General features: G+C 33.7%; 1 protein-coding gene across 6 annotated transcripts in view; it reads left to right on the top strand.

Annotated features, from left to right (window-relative positions):
* Positions 1–27,641, top strand: part of MEF2A (myocyte enhancer factor 2A) — a 200,799-nt gene that overhangs the window by 118,423 nt on the left and 54,735 nt on the right. For all 6 annotated transcript variants that reach the window (XM_072617018.1, XM_072617014.1, XM_072617003.1 and 3 more), the window contains one exon: positions 641–844. In XM_072617018.1, the coding sequence (XP_072473119.1) occupies positions 641–844 (204 nt within the window). The remainder of the gene's footprint in view (positions 1–640; positions 845–27,641) is intronic.

Raw genomic sequence — 27,641 nt, 5'->3', positions numbered from 1 at the left:
TCTGGCTCTCTTCTAGTTTCTCCTCCTAGGTCATTACCACATCCTTGCCAATGCTAAAATTGCCTGAAGTATAAATAGTATCATTAAGCAGAGGAAATCCTTGGGAAGCCTTGCCAATCCAATTGTCCTTTCTCTCAGAATCATGGAATCTGTGTATAAGGAACATCAGAGACAGTGGAATCCAACTTGTACTTGACTGAGAATCTTCTCTACAGCATCCCCAACAAGTAGCCATTTAACTATCCATCAAAGATGACATGTCTGTCTTTGTGTCCGAGGAAAGAGAAATATTGCCTGTCTTCTGATATATTGAGATCTGAGTATCAACTACCCTTGCTTTCCTTGCCAGTTTTTTTTTTAAATTTCATAGGCATTTGCAAAAATTATCCCTGAAGTGGGAGGTTGTTGAAAACTAACTCTGTAGATAAACTATGAAAGCATTAGTGTTTGTTGATGAAAATTCTGATTGCTTTGGATTTTTATTTTAACAGTGTTGTGAAAGATAGAACTTGGATCGCTTGGAGCTTTTGAATGTTGGGGATTTATGTGTAAGGAACTAGCATGTGTAAGGAAGACTTGTTATACTTAAGTTATGCTTAGAGACATTGAGAATTTTTTAAACTTTTTTTTTCTTTTTCAGGTGACTTTTACAAAGAGAAAATTTGGTTTGATGAAGAAAGCCTATGAACTCAGTGTGCTTTGTGACTGTGAAATAGCGCTCATCATTTTTAACAGCTCCAACAAACTATTTCAGTATGCCAGCACTGACATGGACAAAGTTCTCCTCAAGTACACAGAATATAATGAACCCCATGAAAGCAGAACCAATTCGGATATTGTTGAGGTAACACATATATCCACAAATGACTAATTTATAAATAATTAATATTTTGCATTTTCATTTTAATTTGAGTAACCAAATTAACCTTTCTCTATATTTGAAATGTTGAAATGAAAGCCTAAAAGTGAACCATTTGTATTCTGATTTCTCAGTTGCAAAATGATGTAAAATAGTTATAGATAGATTTACTTTCTCTTCAAGTATAATGCCTATCTTCTAAAAATAATTTCTGAATCTTGTTGATTTAGTAAGTTAAACATCAAAATTCCTTTAAGGAAACTTTGAAAGTGTACTAATAATATACAAGGCTAATCTAACTGCTTATCCATAGCTTTTTAGTTTGTCTTTATGTTAAAAAGTTAGAATTGTAACAAAGTATGCTGTTCAAAGATTTTTCAAGTATTCTGTTGAAGGATATAAAAGATCTTAACATATAGTTGCGCAATTTTAATTGTTTTATTTTCATTAATAAATATCCTCACCTTCAAAAATCTAATGACAAGAAAAAAGAGAGAAATCATCTTTTTCTATTGTTAACAGAGCTTAGTGTAGGAGGGTATAGTCCCCCTTCCTTATTGTTCTCCTTACATTTCCTCACTCTCAGTAGACCTAATTGTTTTATCAGAGAAAAAAAGGCAAAGTAGGTTTCCTACTCAAAAACAATGTACTAAAAAAAACCCACCAAAAGAAATAAAATCTAGTTTCCTTTCATCTTACTCTACCTTGGAACCACAATATGTACTTATTTTTCCTGTAGTCTGCAGGAATTCTGAGTATCCTTTCAAAATAGTAAAGGTTTTTTTTTTCTCCTTAAACATTTAAATTTATTTTTTCATTCAGGAAATTGGACTTTTTCATTACCTGGGAAATAATAAAATTAACTAGACTTGTAGTATTTTTTTAATATTACATGACCATTTGGTTACGTTCAGTTTCCCATTACCAAAAATCTTGTGAAATGCTTAACAAAATTAATTTTAAAAGAATTGAATAAAAACAAAGTTCAAATTTATTTCTCTGAAAATTGATAAAAAGAGAATTTTTAATGATTTTGTTGCCTAGGAATTTTTATTTGTTTGCCTTTGCAGAGATCATTTGTATTACATTGTAGTTCTAAGATGAATATGTAATACATTTTAAATGTATTTTTATGATATTTCTTTATACAGCATTCTTTTGGCTTCATGGAATATATACACACATATGTATACCTATACATATGCTTTTATTTTTAAAAATGATAAACCTCTAAGTGTTTCTGCTAATTTTAAGGAATAGTTGAATTTTTAAATGAGAAGTAGCCAAATGTAGCCTATTTAGTGGTAATCATTGTCTTGTTCAGTTTTTGACCAGAGTTTGTTAGGAGCTGCCCGAGCTTCTCTTTTGAAATGCACCTCAGTTCATTTTGTATTAGATAAAGACCATGTTAGTTGAACTACAAAATGATGACTTTCCTCCTAATGTTTAATTGAAACCTTTAAAGTCATATGTAAATGATTTGGTCATTTAACACTCTTGAAGTTACACATGGAAAATATAGCAAACCTCATTTGTTATGTCCTGAAAACTCCTCCCCTCCCCCTGCACGTGACATCACACACTTAACCTTCAGACTGTTTCTTAGTATATAAGTCCTGTCATTTGCAGTTAACCAAGGTTTCAATTTAAGATTAATCCTTGTGTTAAAAATACTAGCACATGGGTATTTATTTTACTTCTGATATTTCATTGTTGCAGATGTTCTTATTTCTACCAGGGGATTCTGAATGCTTCTCAAATTTAAAAGTCTACCTCCTTAAAAAATTAGAAGTATATATTCTGACTTTTACCCTATACCTTTTCTCTAACTAACTCTCTACTCCAGTTGTGGCAAACTGTCAAAATGAAAAAGGTATTTTTGTATTCTTAGAAAAAGTCTGCTTTAGTTATGTGTAGATTGGAAACCAGAATTGTGAATTAATCAGTGGGATTTTGATGCGATCTTTTTAAAATTGTAAGTGTGTGAATGGAACTAAAATTATTCTTATCAACTTTATGAAGCTCTACAGAGCTAAATATAAAGAAGAAGGAGCATATTGGATTATGAAGGAGTAAAGAGTTAGTGAGTGTGTTTTGGTATTAAGACAGCTTTCTTTTTCACATCACAGTAACACTACTAGCTCAGAGCTGATGTGCAAACTTTTCTTCCAGTAGTGGAAATGAATTGTACTGAGCTATAAATATTATCCATAAGTTTATTTGTAAGTTCTTAAGAAACATATTCTATTACAAGTCATTAACATTTTATTCCTAACTTTCTACCTAAACCTGAACAGATGAAAGCCTCTGGCTTTTTATGGCGCTCTGGTGTAATGTTCATCTGACATCGCATTATAGATGTTGTCTTACTTCTCCAAACTTGAAACACAGTCACTTTTAATACAGATTGGCATCTGGGGGAAAATGTTCTCCATACATTTGAACCAGTTGGCAATGAATTTCTACATTAACCCTTTAGAATCTAAAAATGAAATCGTGTCGTGGGATTTGCCTCAGGATTGTTTCTGAAAGTAACTTTTTTTAAATTGAGTGCACCAACTGAATTACATTTAACCCTGTCACAGTGTTGTCACTCTTCCTGAACAAAGAACTGTATTTATGAAGGAACTGTACAATGTGTACTGCACTATTAATTAGCCTTAAAGAATAATTTTTTAAATAACATGCAATTTCTCGCTTGGTTTTCTTTTGTGAATAGTAGCACATGTTTGTGATGTTTTTGGTTTTTTTTCAGTTGGTAGGGCTTGGTTTTATTTTCCTTCTCTCATGATGAGTTTCATTTTACATTAGAATTACTGCAGAAATGAAGATCAAGTAACTACCAGTATAGCAGTCAGTGAAAACGTTTTACTGATACTATTCCTGTACATCGTTAACTTCTAAGGACAATTGAAGAATTTTAGATAGAGATGCTTTTAATTAGGGCCAGTGTTTGGCTGTGTTCTGCAAATATGAACACTGTGTTTTATCCAAAGCACCAAATAAAGTTTGCATTTGGAGAAGAGTATTCTAAACGCATTAACACAGATGCTGTCGTAACACTTAAATGATGGCTTATTAGCAGTGAGATGTAGTGCTCACATTTACTTATCTTTCAGTCTCTTTTTTGACACGGAAAATAGTGTTGCATTCACTTTTTCTGTACTATAACGATTACATACATTTAAGAGATGTGATTCCTTAAGAATGCCATTAACATTACAAATTTTGACGATTTTTTTAAGGAAGTTGATATGTTTTATGTTATTTGTTTTTCTTTTTTAAACCAGCAGTATTTTCTCACAAGTTCACTTCCTACTTAAAAGCTTTAAAATATTTTAAATATGGTTCCAAAATCTATTCATGTAACATTGGTTATCCTCTTCTTTAAGCAAAACTTTTATTTGAAAATTAAAGCTTATACAAGAGATAAATTGGAAAGAGGGGAAAAACTATTTCAGTATGAAAATAATCACCACTCTTTGTTTACATGGGGAGCACTGTTGCTGTATTTAAAATGATTTATTTTAAAAGTTAATTTGCATATCATTTTTCAGGAATAAAGTTATTACATAGCATAAGATCATAAAACTGAAAAAGACCTTAGAGATCATCTAGTCTAATCCTCTCTGTCGCATATTTTAACATTGTTATTGTATCTTTAAAATACCAGAATTCATGTTATGTTTTCTGATAAGTGCCTATTTTGAAGATTCATGTACTTTAATATTTCATACCTATGCTTTAACAGTCAAATTACAGTTAAATTAATAACTGAATGACAAAATTGTTTATTAGATTTCTAGCCTTTTTTGAAGGCTGTACTTAATAAGACTTTAAAACATAGGGAGATGTAGGAGTTACAGTGTGAACTAAAAAAATCATTCTAAAGACCCACTAGATGAGGATTTTTGTATGTTCCTTGACCATAGATACTTCAGTGCCCACATTGTTTTCTTTCTAGTTAAATAAAAACAATTGAAATGGGAAAATACACTGCTTTTTAAAAAATTTCACATTGCAGTAGCATAGTTAATTCAGCTTATTTAATGTAGTCTTATAACCATTGAGCCACTGTATTCTGTCTTGTTACCAGGTAGACTTGTGGACTTTTTTCCACCTTCTCGAGGGAGACTGTAGTATTTGTGGATTTTGCTATGCAAGGGAATCTATGGAATACATCTTCCTCCCCCCTTTAAAATGCAGAGGACTTTTTATATCAATTAATTTGTTTGCTGAAATATTTCCTTCGCCAACAGAATATAGATTATAATCTTTAGTAAACATTTTTTTTTTAAGTTGGTGGTCCAAAAACACTAAACACCTTTGTTAATAAACTTTCAAAGCTGACCTGGCTAAAGGGTAAAGAACTGTCCTGAGTTATGAACAGAAAAAAGAAAATGCAAATTTGTAACATGCTCAACATGATATAAAATGCATAATCTGGGAAATTTGCAAAAAGAAAGAAATTAGAGTTTTAAAAGTTATTTGAAATGAGGATTTAAGTGTTGCTTAGTATAAGATTTGGGAGAAAGAAAAATTGGCTTCTTGTTACACTATAATCTTCCCTCTTGCTTTCTTGTTAAAACAAGACTTCCTAAGCTGGGATCCACAGACTTAAAAAAGGTCTGTGGATAGATTTCAGGGGACTTGTGAACTTGGATGTTAAAAAAAAGTTATGTATTTAGTTATAGTGACTTGGAACTGAAATGTACATTTCCTTCAATTATTTAGAAACATATAAGAAGGGATCCATAGTGGCAGAGGCACCCTGGAATGTGTGTACATAGACACACAGACACACACAGACACAGACGCACACATGTATTGACAATGACCATCAGAAGGAATTGGTATTTTCAAATAAGAAAGAGCCCTGCTTAGCTAAAAGTATATTGAGCTTTAGATACTACAATGGCAAAACTTGAAATAGAGAGTGTGACTTGAAAAAATTTTTTCCACAGACATGAGAAAAATTGCTTTGTTGATATGTTTCTTGTTTGGTGGTTTTGTGTTACCTTGTTGATTGTAATAAATATAGTAGACAGAATAGGAAATGAATACCTTTAATAAGGTGGTGATCATCCAGGCTATTGTCTCTAAGAATGGTATTAGACATAACATAGGCAGTAAGAAAGTAAAATAATTTAAAGAAAAAAAATTTAAAAGTGGAGCTATTGATTATAAAGCAATTCACAACAATGTGCCAGTTTGGGTTATACATGAATTGTAAAGCAAGGAATGAATTTCTAATACATTCTTACTTAATTTGCCTAACATAATTTTTGGTCCCTTGTAGATTCATGGTGGGGAAGGGGGGTAGTGGGGAGGGTAATTGTGTGTGCTACATGCTACAACCATGAGCCAGGAAGAAAACCCAACTGCTAGCCTTTCTCCTCTGAGGTCTGATGCTGACTTAACCAAACTAGGGACATTGTTATGTTTAGGCTTACTTACAGTATTGTAATAACTTTTTACAGAGGCTTTTCAGCCAATAAACATTTTTTTCCCCATTTTACAGATAAGGAATGGAACAGACAGGGAACGGTTAAGAGGCTTGCCTAATGTTTTACAGGGCTGCAATGGAGCGGCAGGGAAAGGGGAAAAAAAATATTGTGACACCTGGAGACAAGACAAAGCTTCCCTCCACCTCCAGCCCCCTGCCCTGCTCCTTTATTGATAACAGAGCCTGAAGCAGCAAGATGATGATTCACAGGGTGAGGCATACAATCCTCATGGCCCTCCTTCTCCTTCCCACATTTTGCTGCACCACCACTTCACACGATGATCACCATAGTTTCTTGCAATTTTAGTTTTAGTATTTTTATTTTGCAATGTATTTTGAGTATTATTCATCATACAGTTATCAATTTTCTTTTGTGCTTATTAAGAAAGTATGCTGCATCTCCAAGTGTGATTTTGATTATTTTCAGGCCACAGTTTTTTTTTTTTTCAAAGGACTATATCTTTTATTTTTTAAAATGGGAATCAGTGGGAGAAAATAGGGTTAAATCCATACAACATCGCTTCACAGCCTACTTTTCAGCCACAAATCTCTTTTGTGTCTTAAAGAATACCTTGCTGCATTCTATATTGTTCCTCTTCCTCAAGGTACAGATGCAGTGTTCGTTTAAAAAAAAAATAAACTGCTTGGTAGTCATAGGAAGCATTGGGGAATTATGCTTGGGGATAGCTAAACAGTTTTGTAGGTAGATAGGTTTTTTAAGCCTATCTGCTGTTATTATTTTATATTTGAATAAATTTGGTTTTGGAGTGCTTTGTGTTACAAAACAATTCTAATGAAATTATGTTGAGAAGATGAGCCATCATTCCAAAATCTTGCTTTAAGGTTGTAGGAAAGCATTGTCTCAGGAGCCACATTGGGGCTTGTACTTGATCAGTAATTAACAAATATTTGTACATATTTGAAAAGCTAGGGAAGCACAGGGAGGAAGACTGAGCTATTTTGAAACTAACTCCTGTTGTCTTGAGACCTCCAAATAATTTATTAACAATTTGTCTTTCTTGATACCACAGTGCCAATTCTCTCAAGGACAAACATAATTAAATGACTTAAAAAAAAACAAAAAACCTATCTTGGTCTTTGGAATTAGAACTAAAGTATTGAGGAAACTTGTATTTTGAAGAAGGAGACAACTTTTAATTTCCCTTTTATTCTTTTCAGTCTTCAAACAAAATAATCTGATCTTTTCAGGATCACTTTTACTTTAAAAAAGCTTTTCTCAAAAAAAGAAAAGCTTTTCTCCATCTTTTATTGAGTATTTACATTGACTTCAAGGCAAAATGCTTGGTACAAAGCTTTTTCTCTTTAGTCTTCATAATGATGATTTTCTTTAGTGATTTCACAAACAATGGAAAAAGAGAAAAAATTTAAACTTTACTGCTTTTATGTAGCTTCTCAGGAGAATGAAATGGAAATTACCAGTAAACAGAATTTGTTATTGAAGAATAACAAATGATCAGTATTTCTTAAGAGTGTCATTTACAAATTCATGGATTCATTGATTCTGTTTTACAAGATTAAATAGTGAAAAATAAACATAGTATTTTGTTGTTCTTAGGGCTGATTTGGGCAGCATCCTAAAGCATTGATTCACTATGTAGTATAGCTCTATTCCATTCTTGTCCTTTTTGCAAAAGAGGTAAATAATGTCCAAGTTGTAACTTAAACTTGCAATGAGTGATTTTTTTTAAAAAAGCAAGTTTGCACAAAATTATGAAAACTGAAAATATAAAAGACTTCGGATAGTGAAATAGTGAAAACTAGATAAAGTAGTAAATTTGTATTTCACAAGATAGTTTTGGTTATGTGTTATGGTTAATGATACTCATTTGCCAGCCAGAAAATATCATGGAAGTTTTTAAATGATAACCTTGACAAATTATTTAAACAAAATCAGCTTTCTTTAATTCACAAGGAAATAGCTGCAGAATATAACTTAAGAGTAAGATTTCATTACCTAGCACATTCTCTGACCAATGTACTTCACAATGAAGGTGAGAAGAATTTAGAAGACATGCATTAATTTTAATGCCTCCATAACAAACACATAATTGGGGAGGTAAACCTGACACAACTTTATATATTTATGTATGTGTGCATATATTTTTTCCCTAAAATTGACTAGAAATGGCTTGAGGATTATTCATTCTTTTTGTTTGCTCCAAACTTGAATTGGGAGTATTTATAAATATAATCAACTATCAAACTGTGAAGTTAGTTTAACCTTAAAAGCTTATTAAACTAAAGTATAGGAGAAGTTAAAGGACTTAAGGTAAAACCCAAATTATTGACAAACCTAGAGAAAAACACAAATATTCAGCTTTTTACCCAAACTAAAATGCCACTCTTATTTCTAGTTAGTTTATAAATTATTAGAATAGGTAAAGACCTTCAGAATTACATAATCCAACTCTTCATTTTACACATTAGAAAACTGATATACAAGGTAGAGTGATTTGACTAGGGTCACACAGCTAGTTGGGAGCAGCCTCCCCACTCTCCCCCCAGTGCTCATTTTACTACACCATCCTTATTTCATTGTTTATACATATTGTAGCAAAATGGACTGGGGCAACTTTAGAGTCAAGAAGATAGGGATTTGAATTTTACCTCCAGCACATAATAACTGGTTATGTGACCAACAACAATCTCTCAATGGCCCAGGCAACTGACTCTAAGTATAAGTTGCTGATAAATATAAAGAAACTTTATAAGTTTAATTGACCTTTTTTTGAATACTTGATTTTATGCCTTTAGGCTGTGCAGAGCTTCTATAATATACTATTTAACATTAAAGATCTCTTCAAATTGCAGGAGTATAGTAAACTCATCCCCTTTTGTCCTACATTCTACATTTACTAAGTAGTTTAATAAAGCAAACCTCTAACCACAAAAAAAAAAACTATTAAATTATCTTGCTGGCAAAAGTTCTTTTCTTGGATACAGTACAGCATAAATGACCTCAAAATATTTTAGGTGGAGCCCCAGCAACTGTAAAAAAAAAAAAAAGTTTACCACGTATTAGAAAAACTAACTAGGAGCTAATTTACAGCACAACATACTCCCTGTTTATTGTAATATTTAATAGACGTCTGTGTAGATATGTACAGTTAAGTTTCTAAGCAATATCCTCTAATATACATAAGTAAAGTTGAAGTTGATTTTTTGCATTTTTTATTTAGTGAATATTTCAGCTTTGTGCTATTGCATTCACAAATATAGATTCAAAAGTTCTTCAGAACCTGGTAATTGAGACTCATATAAGATCCTGGTAATTTTTCAGTTTTAATAGAGAGCAGCACTATAGATGTCTTGGATTTTTAAAAAATTTTTCTGAGATAGAGATTTGTTTAAAAAATCTTAAGATGCAAAGATTAAGATGCAAAGATTTACCGCTAGCCATTTCTCCTTTTTGTGATAATTTATTTTATTTTTCTAGACTTTATTAACTTCTGTCCTAAAAGATAGGATTATAGGAATTAAAGAGTAAAAGAGAATAACTTTTTAGCATCATTTTTTTTTTAATTGGGGAAAAGAAGACCCTAATTTGTGATTTCTTGTGATTTCTATGGGGAACAACTGCCAGTGTGTAGACTCTTTTCAGTAATACAGAGAAGCAAGTTGTCAGCAATTTATACTTATGGTCAATTGCCTGGGGCACTGAGAGATGGTCCTTTGCCCATTATCATATAACCAGTTATTATATGTTGGAGACAAAATTTCAACACCTATATTCTCAACTCCAAAGTTGCCCTGATCCATTTTGCTACAGTGTGTCTCATTTAAAGCTTTACATATTTATATTTTTACTCTCAAGGTATTCCTAATCTGTAGTTGAAACCAGAATGTAATATGAACATTTTGTACTGGGGGAGATACTTTTAAAATTTCTAGTAATAATTTTTAAAATATATTCTTTCATGAGTTTCTGCTCATGCTAGCATTTGATTGATTTAAAGTAACTTTAATCAAAGAATATTTCTTCAGTCCTCACTAATCCAGTGATATCCAGAATTTAGAGAGACATGTAAGCCCTTTCATTATTATTAATTGTAAAAGCTAAATTATTTTTGTGAATGAACCTCCACAGCAGTTGCCAATAAATCAGTCTAAGTTCCGAATTCCTAATTAATATGTTAATACTTGGTTCATCATAATTTCAATATAATTATTTTTCTGTCATTTGAAATTTTTAAAGGAAACTTTTTTCTTCTATTAACTAGTTTCTTATTTTCTGGGAAGTAGCTTAACTATTTCTTTGGACTTGAGAAGTACTTCTGTTATGAAATAGAATTTTGTCTGTATACAGAAAGCTTTTGAAGGCTTCTTTTATGTAGCACTCTATGCAATTTTTCATATTACTTTTAGTTGTAAGATGTTAAGTAGTGCTTCATAAAGTGGTAGTGTCACAGTGTAAATTCATATAGAATGATAAAGAAATAGTACCTAGTCAGCTAATTAGCAGCACATGATTAGCGTCTGATAATAGAATATTTATAACTGGTATTTGATATGTGTGGCTCATTAATAATATAGAGATAATTTATTATATTCTGTCTGATTTTTCTATTTTCAATATCTATATGTGTCTGTTATGTTTCTAAACTGTTAAATTGTTCAGGTGGTATAAAAGCATCAGCTTTAATATAGGATTTTTTGAGGATTAAGTGAAGTAATACATAGGAAAGTATTTTGAAAAGTTCACAACATACTATAGACCAAAAACAATACACTTCCACTTTCCTTCTAAGAGGAAATCTTCATAGAGATGTGCATATGCCTTTATTTTGCATTTTGGGGTATGTAATCAGTTCCTTTGATGCTCTGCTTATACCATTTCTCGAATTATGGAACATCCAATCAGGTTGCATTTTTTGAAAGTTTGTTTTGTTTATAGAGGCCGGATGAGACTGTAGTAAAAGCAATGGATTGTAGTCCTAAGAGACCTGTTGTTGTTTTTTTTATCTTACTTCCTAACCTTATACTAGCTATATGACTGCTAGTGAGTTGCTTTATCCCTTGTTTGAAGCACTTACTATGTGCCAGGCATGGTACTAAACTCTGGGAATTCAGATACAAGCAGAAATAAGGACAATCCCTACTCTCACTGTATTGGGAGAAGACTATACATAAAAGGAAGCTAAGCAGGGTGCGTGGAGTAAGACATACCTCTGAGACCTAGTGGAGAAAGTCTGAAGAGTCCGGAGTGGAACCTGGAGGGGAATGAACACATGGGTAGCTAGGTGTTTCCCTTGAAATGGGGTTTCTGGGAAGAACCAGGCAGTCTCTACAACATCTAATAATAATGGTCATTTTCATCAATCCATTGTGCCTCAAATTCATCTATAAAATACACTTTCCATGTTTATAAGGATCAAATGACAATATATAAAAAGCATTTTGCAACTGTTAAATGTCATTTTATTAGTGCCAGGAGAGTAGTGGTAGAATAGATGGGGTAGATGATAGAGGTAGGTTTATTGGTTTATAACTGTTTCAGTGTCTAATGGATAGCCATAATAGCACATTAGAGTGAAAAGTCGGAGTCCTAGTTTGTTTGTTTCAGTCTTATTCTGCTACTGTCTAGTTATGTGACCTTGGGCAAGTTTAACCTCTCATGGTGTCAGCTTATTTTGTAAAGTGAGGAAATGGGACTAAATGATCCTTAAAACAATCATGTACTATTATGGTACAGATTATAAGTGCAAATGAAATTCCATTCAATTCAGTATATGTTTATTAACACATATCATATGTCAGGCAGGTACTATGTGCTGGGGTCACAAATAAGAAAAATACAGCCCTTGCCTTCAAGGGTCTTACAGTCTAATGAGGGCAGACAGGAGACAAGAGGAAGCTGGAAAGTGGAGTGGGAGGCATAGGGACACGATACCGGGGTGATACTGCTGTGGAGTTGAGACCAAGCAGAACTTCAGATGAAAAGTGGAGTGAATTGGAAGCCCAATTTCTGGCCTCTTTGAAGGCTTTGGGTGAAGTTTAGTGCTCTACCCTCCAGCCCTTAAGTCAGATAGGAGGGAATTGGGGAGGTGTTGAACATATCCAAGGTTGAGTTAAATAGCATTATGAGGTGATTTCTGATGATCAGCTAAGTTCTGATGATCAGTTCACATAAGACAGAATATGTTCTCTTGTTTTGGGAGAGATAATTAAATTTCCTTTCCCCTTCTGTCAAGTATGAGACAGATATGAGAATTGACTGGTTATATTTGTTGAGACTGAACAGTCATTATTATTTGTTTGAAGCCTAATTCTGTCATTATCCAGGTAGCTACTCCTCCACTCATCTACCCCATTCCCATTCCCAGGATTTGGGTCATTTTAATTTTGTGAGTAAAGTACAACCAGTAATTGAAAGGTAGTTATTCTTTCCTTTCTCTCACTAATTTACTTGTATTTGTTTTATAGGCACATTAACACTGCTGTCATTATAATGTATTGTAGTGCTTCTCCACCTCTAATTTCAGAAAGAGTGAGGATTTCAGATAGTGAAAAAAAAATATTCTTTGACTTATGAAATACACTGTCTTTTATTGCAGTCTTGGATACTTCTAGGTGAGTGTTCTTATAGGTGGTAATGTCAATATGTTTGTATGTTAGTCCTCTTAATACTAACGTCTTAATTAATTTCCATTTTATGAATGAAGAAATTAAAGAGCAAAGAGAGCCATGGTTTGATAAAGAGTCCTATATTAAACCAGCAGAATAGCTGGGATTAAAGAACCACCTATCTCCCCAAACTGTTGTTTAGTTTCTTAAATCATATTGCCTGTCAGACCTGTGCACACTTAGGATGGATTGGAACATGCAAATTCCTTATTTAATCACCTTTGTATAGATTGTCTCCAACTTGGTGGTATTAAATAGAAAATATTGCCATATGACACAAAGAGATACTACAATATTTTTCTTTCTGCTTGCATGGCACATCAATAAAACATTCCAATGTCAATCAGTGTGACTAAGTAAAAGACATATGTCCTTAAAATACAGAATAAGACTTACTGAAATATTTTATAATTTTATTGAGCATTACTTCTAAACAATTCACTTCTTGATTAGCTTCATTAACAAAATGCTGTGCCAAAGAAGTACAAGACACATAGTCCTGGCTTTCAAGTACTTTACATTCTAAATGGAGAGAGATGTAGGTCAAAAAACAACAACCATGTTGTCTTTCTGTCTGTCTGTCTATCAATCAATCTATCTAACATCTCTCCCAAAGTCCAGCACAGAGTATGCACATCATATATTTTGAATAAGTAAATGAATGTTGGACAATATGCTAAAGCACTCAATAAGATCTATGATCTTATTGATTTGGAAATTCTGTACCTTGATGCAGATCCTCATCCATCCTTGTCTCTGTACCCTGTATGAATCTTACCTGTATGCTCCTGTAAGTTCTCTACAGGAGTTCACTCACGGGGCTGGAGGCCTTCGTTGCTTTCTTCTGACAGTGCCTAGACATGCTTGGAGCATGTTGGCTATCCCTTATCCTCAGCATATGACTAAGCCTTCTTCTCTTTTCTTCTTCTTCTTCTTCCAGTTCCTCATTAGCAGTATGTTGCTGCTTGATCACACTTGGTGTGCACTTCTTCATTGTCTTCTTTGTAATGATTATTTTTAATTCTTCAGAGGTTTTTATGTTCTTTGTTTCACTGCCAAAGAGCAATACTAATAAAATGTCGACCTTAAACAAATGGGCCTTTGGTTTTTTTGGGGGGGAAATTGAGGTCATTAGAAGAGTTTATACTTTTTCTAAAAACAGTCTATTCTGCTCTTCTCCTCTTCAACTCTGGCCCTAATTTCTTATCCATCTGTGAAACTATGTAGGTTGTCCTTCCCGAAAAATGTCATTCTGGACTATAGAAATTCTTCCTCCACTTGGTCTTTTCTTGTATGCATGGTGAAACCAAATTCTGTTCAGTGGTTACAAAACTCTTCCAGGAGACTCTGGAGTCTCCTGGGACTTGATGCAACCAGCCTAGTATTGTGCAGACAAGCATCTGGAGGGCTTCACCAACCTTAGAGAATCCCTCTTCAGCTTGAACTCACTTTCATCACAGTGGTAAACATCTTCATATTTACAATCAGAAGACTGTTGGTCAATTGTTTTTCTGGTTATAACCTTTGAGTAGTCTTGAATGGTTTTGATGTACAGATGGGAAACATTTTGTGGTATTGAAAAAATATTTTGTTTTGTTTATATAACACACAAAAAATAAACACAGTGGGATTTGTATTCTGTCTTTTTTTATTGTGAAATGGTAAAGATGTCCTGCATTTTTGACTGTTGCTTACAAATGCCTGCTTATTCCTTGTTGATAACCTCATCAAGGGTGTCCTTGATGTGTATGTGGAGATGATTCTCCTGAAGGTTTTCTGTCAGTGGGAGAGTAGGTGTGCGTATTAGTAGTAGTTGATACTTTGTTGATTGTTTTATTTTGTTACTAATAATGGCTTGATGTTTTTTCCATCTACATTTGTGGTATATTTTTGTTCTTAAGAAGCCTTACATTTTGCCCTCAGTTACCCTCATATTTGTGTTGCCTCCAACATTGACCTCAATCCCTACTTAGTCCATCTGGCTATACATCTGGAACTGTGTAGGCTTTTAAGTGTGATGATTCTGCTGTCCTTGATCATGAAAACAATCTGTTGTAGTAATTTTTGCAGATTTCTTTTATTTTTCTTATCTTTTTGTCCTTCCATTTTCATCCTTCAGTACCCTTGGGAGGACTTTGCCTAGTTGGATCTCTTGGTAAACTTTTTAAAAATTTGGTTTTCCTTCCACTGTTTCTCTCTGCTATATGAGACAGTACTGTTTACTGTGTGTTACTTTTCCTAGGATTGTACAAAAAAGCTTGTATTCTAAACTAGTGTTGTCTTTGACCTCCATATATTTATATAAGAAGAGGCATCTTTCTTCAGTTGGTGCTATGAATTGAATAACAAGGGATATTTTGTTCCCATAAGAGGTTGGGGATTTCATACTTGAACTGTCATAACATTTGTTTGTATGTATTAGTCATTTTAAGGTTGAGTGTAAAGTGATACTCTATGTGATATGTATAGTTATGGCACAAACTCCCCCATATATACATCATGTGCTATTTCAGTTCCCTATTTTCTTCATAATCTCATTTTCTTATAATGTAATGTAGGCCTGTCTTGGACACATTATCTGTATGAGTCTCTAATGTATGTTTGTTAACTGTTTCTAATTCTGAAATTTAAAAAGCATGATACATGGTATGCTTTTTTGGTAAAAGCTAATCTAAAATCTAAAATTCATTTTTCATTCTAACCACAGTTTTATTTTCAGGCTGCATGAAGGAGAGAGATTTTTTTTTTCTAATTTTCTTGTTCCACTTAAGTACAAGGAGAGGCTATGATACAACCAAGTTCTAGATTTGAAATCTGAAGACCTTTGTTCAAATTCTAGCTCTGTCACTAGCTCTTTGACTGTGGAAAGATAACTTAAATTCAGTAAACATCAGCAATTTCATCTATAAAAATAGAAATAATAATATTTGTATCAACAGATTTTTGGTTATTCATTAATTGTAAATATTAAGCACTTTATATGTGCAGGAAGGTATAGTGGAGTCCATATCTCAAGAAGGTCCCTGCCCTCAAGAAGCTTATTTTTTAATGGAGGTGACATAAATATAGACAAGGAAAACTTCACAGAGGGCATAACATCTGTGCTAATCCTTAAAGAAAGAAAAATATTCTGAAAGAGCATATAGAGGAGGAGGGATAGTTTGTCCTGTCGCTTAAACGTAGAAACCAGCATGTAAAGTTCTTCAAACAATTACATAGTGAAGTTCAGTTGTAATAATAAAGATTTAAAAAGAATAACATAAGCTTGTAAAGATAGATTGAAATCAATTTATGTTAAATGAGTTTGCTTTTTAGCCTATAAGCTTTGGGAGTCCCTGAAAGTTTTTGAGCAGGGGAGTGACATGGGAAGATTTGTACTGTCAGATTATTTTGGTAGCTCTGTGAAGGATTGATTGGGAGTCAGGGAAAGGGAAGAGTGATGGCAGGGAGACAGGTTAATAGGCTGCTATAATAGCTCAGACAGGAGGTCACAAGAACATGAACTAGGGTGGTGGCTGTGTAAATTGAGAGAAGTGGAACCTTTGAAAGTCATTTTGGATGGAGAATCAATACATCTTGGTTAATGATAAGATTGGGGAATGCAGTGGGGAAAGAGTCAGGGATAACTCCAAGGTTGTACTCCCAACATGGATAGAAGTTTTGAGGAAAAGGCTTTTGGAAAAATGGGATGAGTTCATTTACACATCTGTTGTTTTAGGTGGCAGTAGGACATCTAGAAAGAGATATCCAAGAGTAGGTTGAAAATGGGAGATTGGCATTCACTAGAGGTTAGAATTAGTTGGGTAGATTTGGGAGTCATCAGCATAGAGATGATAATAAACCTATGGGAGCCGAAGAGATCATCATAGGGGAAGAATGTAGAGTGAGAAAAAAGTCCAAGACAGGGACTTTGAGATCCTTTGTTTAGATGAAAAATAGATGATGATCAAGCAATGGAGACTTAGAAGAAACGGTTGGACACAAGGAAACCATGAGTAATACATAGAAGTCTTGGGGAAAGAGTATCCACTTGGAAGTTGTCAACAGTGTCAAAATCTGTAGAAAAACATAGAGAGATGAGAATTGAGAAAAGGTGACTGGATTTTGAAGCAGTGTGATACAATGGATAAAGCACTGAACTTGGTCCCAGGAAGACCTGGGTTAAACTCCGCCTTTGATACTATCATACTACAGGAGACCAGTGTCACTGAATAGATGGAATAGGCAGGATGCTGTTATTTGGGAGGGGAAACCTCAGGGTTTCTGACTAAAACAGAAACAATTGCTATTTACGTTCATTCTGAGCCAATCAGGACCCAAACAGTGACCAAGTAGGGCTTGACCTGGGACCTATTGTTGGCCAGTCAATTAGAGCCAGAGAGATTTAGGGTTAAGACAGGTCTTTAAGAAGGAAAAAAGAATTTCAGAGATTAAAATTTACATTCCCTTTGGGCAGAACACTGGCAGGTAAGGATGTGATACCTTGTGTGAACAAAAGGGAGAGAAATAGATCAACAGATGTATTGCCCATCTAGCTAGTTCCAGTTGGGTTCCCAGTGGTCAGCTTCTTTTCTACTCACACAGGTTATTTGTCCTTTGTTCTAGAAGAGGACCATGACATCAGGCAGGTGATGCATGCAAGTGAATTGGATTGAAGGGAGGGGAGGCTGTGCACAGTTGCCAGCCTCATTTTCTCCTCTGGAGCCATCTGGGCCCAGTGACAAGATATAGAACAGTACAACTGGAGATAGCCCAGGGTGCAGTAGGGGATCTTGATCTTTTCAGGCTACAGGTTTCAGCCCCCTCCTGCATTTCCAGTCTTTTTGTACATTATGCCATGACACAAACTCTTCAGGCCTGCTGATTTCACCTATTCAGCATCTCAAATACACCTCCCTTCTCTCCTCTGATGTTGCCACCACTCTAGTGTAGGTCCTCATCACTTCATGTCTGGATTACCACAGTACAAGTCTCTCCCTGCTTCAGTCCATCCTCTATTTAGCCATTAAATTTATTTTCCTAAAGCGTAGGTCTGATGGTTTCACCCCCTCTTACTTCTAGGAACAAATACAAAATGCTCTGTTTGGCACTTAAATCCCTTCATAATCTAGCCCCCTTTTGTATTCCTAATTTTCTTGCATGTTACACCATGACACATACACTTCAGTCTGGTGACACTGGCTTCCTGTTTGTTTCATCTATTCAGTGACACTGGTCTCCCAGCTGCTTCATGAACAATATATATCCGTATCTCAGCGTTTTCTCTGGCTTTCCCCCCATTCCTGGAATGCTCTCCCTCCTTTGCTCCAACTCCAGACCTCCCTGGCTTTCTTTTTTTTAAAATGTAATTTAGTTTTCAGTTTTCAACATTTTGAATTTGAATTCAAAATTTTCTCTCCACCCCAGGACAGCATGCACCTCATCCACCCTTTCCTCCAGTATGTCCTCCCTTCTGTTACACCCTCCTACTTCTTTCATCCCCCTTCCCTCTATTTTCCTGTAGAGCAAAATAGATTTCTATACCCCATTGTCTGACTTCCTTTTAAGTCTCATCTAAAATCCTACTTTCTGTACCTTCTTAACTCCATTGCCTTCCATATTATTATTCCTTATATATAATTATTCCTTATTTATCCTGTCTATGGCTTTCTTTATATGTATTTCTTTGCATTGTGCCTCCCCCACTAAATAGTAAAGTCTTTGAGTTTAGGGACTGTCTTTTGCCTCCCCAGTACTTAGCATAGTGCCTAACACATAATGTGCTTAATAATATTAATGATTGATTGAGTAGCTTTTCACATAGAAGGGTTATAACTGGAAAGCATTAAGACAGAAAGATTGCTTGAATAATTGAAAATTGGGGGAAAGAGCGTTCTAAAGATGAAGGAAGGAAAATTTATTCCAGTATCTCATGTATGGTTCCCCTTCTCTCCATTCACAACCACACCACAGCTCAATGACCTTATCACTTAGCACCTGGACTATTTTATTAACTATCTGGTTGGTCTCCCCACCTCAAGTCTCTCCCCACTCCAGTCCATCTCTGAACTGCCGAAGTGATCTTCTTAAAGACATATCCGCCTCTAAAGTCATTAAACTCTGGTGAGTCCCTCAGACATCTCCATCCCCAATATTCACTTTGTGCCTGACCTTCCAAGCTTATATTAGCCTGAACAGCCACATTTGAACACATTGTACCTTGACCCCAGTATCGTGATATCATTTTGGTCTTTGAATTCTAAGGACAAATGGCGACAACCCATCCATGTACTCTCTGATCCAGCAACACTAGCCTTCTTTTTCTTACTCTCATATGACACTCTATCGCTCAACTCTGTGTCTGGAGTTCTCTCCCTCTTTACTTACCTCTGCCTCCTGACTTCTCCAGCTTCTGTTAAGACTGGTTAAAATCATGCCTTCTGCAGTATTCGTTTCACTTTGCTAGTAGTGGATTATTTGCCATTACAATCTATATTTTGTATATATGTATGTATAGTTGTTTGCATATTGGCTGATTGAATATAGATGGAATATATTTTTGTCTTTCTTTGTATTCTCAATGCTAAGCACAAGTACCTAGTACATAGATACCACTTAATAAATGATTGTTCACTATCTACTGATTTGAAACTAAAATTTTTCTAGTACTACACAATTAAGCATGTCTCTATTTACTATTCTTGTTGCCTTGAAACTTGTGTAATCTTTTAGTTACTATAGTGGGAATATTTTACAAGTATATAAATGCTTGATAAAACTAGCATCTTTTTAAAAAGAATGCTAACAAAATAGGCTACCATTAGATTTGATTTTTTTTGTAGAAGAGAGGAAAACTAAATTACTAAAAAGAAAAATGCATAACATATAATGAAGGAGTAAAATCTGTTGTTAAACTATTTTACCCAATTCTATATCATCAGCACCAAAAACTAATAAAAATGTAAAATAATCAGATTAACAAAAGAAGAAATAGGTAATTTAAGTAAAACATAAATGAATTTTTAAAAAAATTCAGGACCTAAATGGACATGGGAATTCCATTGAACACTTAAAGAACAATTTTAACTCCAGTATTGCATGAATTGGGGAAGGAAGGAAGGGAGGGAGGGATGGAGGGAGGGAAAGATGGAGGGAGTCACCTTCACACTTTTCCTATGAGAAATATATGGTCCTTACACTCAAACCATGAATAGATAACAAAACGTTAGACCAATATTGCTAATGAATATTGATGCAAGATAAAATATCAGCAAAGAGGCTGTAGTCAGATATGCAGAAGTATTCACAGTGACCAGGTTGGATACCAGGAAAGTAAGAATAAAACATTGAGAATATCATAAATATAATACTCCATATTAATACCAAAAACAAAAATCACACGATTATGTCAGTACATACATAAATAGCCTTTATAAGAAAGTAGAATTAATTTATTCTGTAAAAAAAAATTATCAAAGAAGTAAATGGACTATCCCTTAATATGATAAACAATATGTAAATCTGTAGGATACATCCAGTTTCAGTTTTCATTTTGTTCTTTTAATTTATAAGGTTGTATTCTCTGTATATATTGTTTTCTGATTGTGCTTACTTTGGTATTCATCAGTTCATAGTTATCTGTATTCACATTCATGATTTCTTGCAGCACAGTTAACATTTAGTCATTAAGAATCTATTTTGCTTCCAGTTCTATGCTACTATAGAGAGTATTTGCTAATGTTATTCATTTTGGAGACAAATTCAAATCTTACCAGTAAGTTTAAGGGTAAAGTAAGGATACCCATTGCCACCACTCTTATTTGACACTGTTCTAGAACTATAGTAAAAAGAGCAAAAATAAGAAAACAGAGTAAGCATAGGCGAAAAGAACATTTTTCTCACTTTTAAGGTAATGTGATGATTTGAGAATCCTAGAGAAACTACAATTATCTCTAGTGATCTATGTTCATTCTTTCATCTGGCCAGTCAATCAGCATCTTTTGGACTCTATTGTGTATATAGCTTCTTTGCCAAATATTTCAGTATTTTATCAAATCTCTGATCTCATAGGAACATCTCAATCATTTCATACCTCTTCTCTTGCCATTCTTGTTTATGTTCTCCATAAATCCTTGACAAAGCATTGTAAAGGCCTTTCTCTACATCTCTTTAAAATATTTGGTCAATTACAGCATATGGGCTGTCACTTGTCTCTTATTCTTACACCATAAATAGGACTGCTTCTTTTTCTGACCAGTGATTTCCTTTACATTACTTTTTCTAACTTACATCTCATCACTGGAAATACAGTGTGGCCCACTTTTGCCTACCATACATCTTTCTATTGACCATCTCAGTTACCTGCAGTTTTGATTCTTAGCACAGTGCCTGTCATATATGGGTGCTTAATAAATGTTTATTAATTAGTTGATTCTTGAGAGAGTGTGATCTTCAGCATTTGAACCATATGACATAATTGAGGAACAATTATATTAAATAGGTTGATTTTTATAGCAGAGAGCAACTTGTGATCATCATAGGCATTGCACATTTTAAAAAATATAATCTAGTTATCTTTCCTATTCTTATTCAGTTTTAGAACCATCTTTTACCTGTTGGTAATACTTGATTTACTAACTCAACAAGCTTATCATTGACTAGGTAACAATTATTTTATCATTCATTAGAGTTATCATAGATCTCATTGAGGAAGCCTTATAGCTTAGCTTTAAAGGTTCTCTTACAACATGTCTTTCATGGATATATTTATATCATACAAGATGTATTGCCTAAGCAATATTCACAGCACCTAGGGCAGGTATGCATGTGCTGGCATAGTTCTGAATTGCAAGGTATAATAGACTCTCCATATAGGAGGCAGAAGAAAAGCATTTATTCAGACACCAGAAAGCTGAATCCCAACACCAGAAAGCCGAATCCCAACACCAGAAAACCAAATCCATCATAGCAACAAAGAAATCTACACACAGTAACAATGCAGAGGGCAACACCATCCCCAAGTCTTACCTCTGTTAGGCTTCTCACAAACCAGCCCCCTTAAACAAATCACAAACAAGCTCTCCCACTCATGCTAGTTGCTGCCCAGCTGCCTGCTTTCTCTGTCCTTCTCAGCTCTGACTAGTCTGACCAGCTTCCTCTCAGCTCTACTTCAGCTCCACCTTTTCCTGTTCTCTTCCTGTTCCACCTGTTAGCAAACTTCTCCCACCACAGGCTTCATGTGACTCAGACTTATGTGACTTAGACTTCCGTGTGATTTAAGCAGGTCACATGGGCCTATTAATGAATGGGAAAGATCTTCCCATTTAAATTACCATCACACAGGATTGTTTGATAGATGCAGCCACAGAGACCTCTTCAAAAAATCTTTGATAAATAAATTTAAGTAAGATATAGAGTCATGCAAGGTATTCATCATTCTTGTGAAGAATGCCTTGCCCAAGGTCCCAGTAGAAAGAGAGGCTCTCTGTAGTTGATGTGGCCCTGCACATGTTAATGTTTACAGATAATAGTGTTTTACCAAAGTAATGGTAATAAGATTGGTCATGGAAATGCTGATAACTAATCTATCTACCTAGGGAAAAAAAACTGTTATACTTTTTGCTAGATAGTTTGACACCTAATTGTAGAAATTCTTAATGTGTTTTAATGGAACAAGGGCCAACTTAGTCCTTAAACATAGTTAACAGAGACTCAGGTTAAAACTAAACAGCTGTTGGAAACATTTCAAATTTTATTTTATGCCAGGTCTTTTGTTAAATAGTGGTTTATATACCAAAATACTCTTAATAAACATTCAGACTTTCTTCCTTTTGTTTTGGTTATGTCTGTAACTGAATAATTATATCTGAATTTAAGATAAACAGAACATTGTAGTCCCTTGGATTTATAAATACTTCACTTTGTTTAAATATTTTTGAAATATTTAAATGAGCAAAAGAAACTGTAAGATTAATTGGTATTAGTATACAATAAAATGAAATCTAGAGCTACACACATATATTCTCTCTTGCCTAACTTTTCTTCTCCAAATTTGAGATCTCCAATTCTTTCAGATTTTAGAGCCAAATGATTAGAAAAAATAAAAAGAAAAATAATTTAAGTAAGCTTAAGGGATTTAATATAGAGAAGATAACTAGGAGAATGGTGAGAGACTGACAGTAGACTCAATAGCATCAAATTAGTATAAACAAAAGTAATCACAGGACAAAGTACTGACTTAAGGGTATAAAATTATCACAAAAGAAATAAAAGGAAGAGAGCAGTCTAATAATCATAACTTTAAGCTTGAGTGGACTTAATAATCCTATAAAATACAAGAGGGTGTGGCAGAATGGATAAAAAATGCATCTTTAAAATAAAGAAAATTAAAGGAATAAGGTACATGATGAGAGACTGGCAAAAATTTAGTATGTATCAAGTGATTCCCCAGAAACAGGAATTGCATTCATGCTAAAGATAAAACAAAAACAAAAATTCACAATGTCAAGAGAAAGAGTCAGGGAAAGTACCTTACATTTAAATGTAGTGAAATACTATCAGTGTGAAGTATCTTTGCACCAAGTAGATAAATCATTGATTTAACTCTTATTATGTATGCACCAGACACTGCGTGGAGCACTGGGAATATAAATACAAGCAAATAGAGATAGATTCTCTGACAATAAAGAAAAGGGGGAGAGGAGCTGAAAAGTGTATTGTGATGGTTGCTACAAGGTGTCTGGAAAGGCTGAGGTTTGGAATGAATGGGGCTAGACTAGGCATTTCCTAAAATGGAAGCTGGAGAAGAAACTGGAGGTTTTACCAGTATGAGAAGGCTACTGGGGCAGAAATTAGGAAGTAGACCGGGAATTCATGAAACCAGCCAGGTTTAAAGAAATGATATTGCGTCCACATTCATAAAGGACAAGGTTAATTAGATTTGTAAGACATAGATAGTAACATTGTAATAGTAAAAGATTTCATTATTACTTTCTACATTTAAAAAATAAATAAAACAGGAAACATAGAACTGAATAAGCTGTTAGAAAAATTAAATATTTCAGATTTAAGATAGACCTAAAGATTACTATGTGAGAGATTCCCATATAGCAAAAGTAAAATAGTTGAATAAAACTAATAATACAATCACCCTATCTGAAGTGCGTGCAACATTACACATCTGCGTCCCCCTGCTTCCAACCACTCTTTTTAAATGAACTATTTTTCTATTTAAATGGATCTATTTTCTCCACTTCCCCTATCTCTGTGAAGGGAAAAACAATTCTTACAACATGTCATCATCAGTCAAAACTTCCCTTTAATGGCAATATATATGCATTCCATGCATACATGCATAGGATTCTGCACCCTCAATCCATGGCTCTCTAACGGGATAGCATTTTTCTTCATCAGGCCTCTGGAGTCAGTCATGTTTGTTGCCTTTATTGTAATGACAACTTTCAAACTTGTTTTTAGAGTGGTGTTATTCTTCATTTATAAAAATCCTCAAAATTACTCATTTAGAATATTAATGTTATAGTATAGATTGTTCTTATGGTTCTAATTTATGCTTCACCAGTTCATGAATTCTGTGTTTTTTTAAGTCATTTGTTTCCTTACTTCTTACAAGACAGTAGTATCCTATGACATTCATGGACTATATCTCATTCAGACATTTCCCAATGGATGGCATCCCCTTAGTTTCCATTGGTTTTCCACAACTGAAAGCTCCTATAAATATTTTTGTACATAAAGGACCTTTTCCTCTTTCATTGATCCCTTTTGGGTATAGTCCTAGCAGTGGCATAGCTGGGTCAGTTGGAATTCTATAAATCCAAATTTCTTTCCATTATGGTTATATCTGTTCACAAGTCTACCAACTGTGCATCATTGTGCCTGTTTTCTTATAGCCCTTCCAGCAGTTATCATTTTCTGGTTTTTTCACCTCTGCTATTCTAATGAATGTGAGGTGGAATTTCAGAATTGCTTTACTATGCATTTCTTTGGTGGTGATTTGGAGAATTTTTTCATATGACCTTGCAGATATGTATGTGTGTGTATACACATACACATGTATACATGCATATACAGAGAGAGAGAGGGACAGGGAGAGGGAAGAGAGAGAGAGAGAGAGAGAGAGAGAGAGAGAGAGAGAGAGAGAGAGAGAGAGAGAGAGAAAGAGAAAGAGAGAGAGAGAGAATTTCGTCCCTTGAGAGTTGCTTATTTATATTCTTAGAGTATTTGAATTGGAGAATTGCTTTTTATCTTGTAGGTTTGAATCAGTTCCTAATATCTTGAAAATGAGACCTTTGTGAGAGAAGCTTGGGATAAAGAAATTTTTTTTGCAGTATTTTCTCTTTTAATTTTATTAGATTTGTGTGAAACCTTTTATATTTTGTATTACAAAAATTTTCCATTTTATCTTCTGTAATCCTATGTTTTAATCAGTATTAAAGTGTTAAAATAATTACTGTTTGATATAGTTTAAGATCTGGCACTGATAGGTCCCCATCATTTCCATTTCTTGTCATTATTTTTCTTGAGTTCTTTATCTTTTTTTTCCTCTATATGAATTATTTTATCATCTTTCTTGTTCTGTAAAGTAATACTTTGGTAGTTTTATTGATTTGGAATTATATAAGTAAAATAACTTAGCCAGCATTGTCATTTTATTATATTGACCTGGCGTACTTGTGAAAAGTTAATTTTTTTGTCTTTATTTCTGTAAAAAGTTGATTATAATTATATTTGTATCTTCTTGTGCGTATCTTGTAAAGTATACTTCCAAGCATTTTATAGTAATTTTAATGGAATTTATCTCTTCCTACTAGGTTTTATTGGTATTAAATGGAAATGCTGATGATTTATATAGTTTTATTTGATATCCAGTAAGTTGGATAAAGTTATTGTTTCAGTTACATTTTTAGTTGACTCTTTAGAGTTCTTAAAATAGCTGGAGGCTGCCAGGTGGTGCAGTGAATAGGATGCTGGGCCTGCAGTCAGGAAGAGACCTACATTAAATCTGGACTCCGACACTTGGGAGTTGTGTCACTGCATGTCACTTAGCCTCTGTCTGCCTCAGTTTCCTAGTTTTTAAAATGGGGGTAATAAAAGCATTTCCTCAGAGTTGTAGTGAGGATCAAATGAGATAATATTTATTTAGTACTCAGTGCCCAATGCTTGACACATAATAGGTAGGTACTTAATAAATTTTTGTTTTCTTCTCCCCTATACTATGATATCACATGCAAAAAAATAATAATTGTGTTTCTCCTTTATCTGTGCCTATTCTTTTAATTTATTTTTCTTGTCTTAATTGCCATATCCATTATTTCTAGTACTGTTATCAAATAGAAGTGGTGGGAAAAGACATCTTTGTTTCACCTTATCTTATTGGGAAAAAAAATTAGTCTTATTTCCATTATAATTATTGGTAGCTCTTGATTTTAGAGATATATTATTTACCATTTTAAGGATGTCCATTTTAATTCCTATGTTTTCTAGTATTTTTAAAAGAAATAAATGTTATATTTTGTCAAAAGTTTTTTCTGCATCTATTGATATAATTATGTTTTTCTTGACTGTTATTAATATGGTTAAATTTATAGTTTTCCTACTATTAAATCAACTTATAATTATGTAATTACATATTATATAATACATCATTAAAATTATATATTATATATTTAACCTATTATTCTTAGTATAAATTCAGTCTTGTTGTACTGTATAATATTTGTCATATTGTTTTAGCCATTTTGCTCTTTACTACTATCTTCTTTTAAATTTTTGCATTTAAGTTCGTTAGTGATAACAGTCTGTAGTTTTATTTTACTGTTTTGATTCTCCTTGGCCACAGATATATTATAGAAGGAATTTGGTAGCATACCTTGCTTTGCTACTTTTTTTTTTTTTTAGAACAATATATGTACTCTTAGAATTAATTATTTAAATGTTTGATAAAATTCACTTGTCAATCCATCAGATCCTAGAGTTCTTTCATTTGGAAGTTCATTTCTGACTTTTCTAATTTATTCCTCTGAGATTGATGTTTTATATTGTTTAAAAATATTCATTTATTTTATTAAAGTTGCTTTTGTTGTCCTGTAGTCTGGCAAAACTCCTTCAAATCACATTTCTATTCTTTTTGTGAACTCTTCTATTGAGTTGAATGTATTCTTTGATAGTATTCTTTCTGGTTGTATGTATTCTACCCTCTTTTGACTAGTTTACGTGACCTTGAAGTTCAGGTAACACCTACTTCTCTCCCTTACATGTTTGCATGTAGTTCTACTTTCATAACCAAATTATATGCCTTTACAAGTTCCCCCATCTTGTTTGCCATTTTCCTTTAATGTGTCCTCCCCTCCTCTTCCTTTTCTTTTTTTTAAATAGTTTTATTTATTTATTTTTAGATTTCAACATTCATTTCCACAAAATTTTGAGTTCCTTGTATTCTGATTACTCCTTCTCTCAATGTGCCCTCCCTTCCCTTATCCCATCTCTCTTTTCTTGTAGGGCAAGATAAATTTTTATACCCTATTACCTGTATTTCATATTTCCTAGTTATATGCAATAATAATTCTCAACATTCGTTTCTAATACTTTGAATTCCAACTTCTCTCCCTCCCCCCCAGCCATCCCCACTGAGAA

This window comes from Notamacropus eugenii, chromosome 1 (genome assembly GCF_028372415.1).
Source record: "Notamacropus eugenii isolate mMacEug1 chromosome 1, mMacEug1.pri_v2, whole genome shotgun sequence".
Taxonomy (NCBI): domain Eukaryota; kingdom Metazoa; phylum Chordata; class Mammalia; order Diprotodontia; family Macropodidae; genus Notamacropus; species Notamacropus eugenii.
Note: the sequence above shows the minus strand (reverse complement) of the source record. Positions and strands in the feature narration are given on the sequence as shown.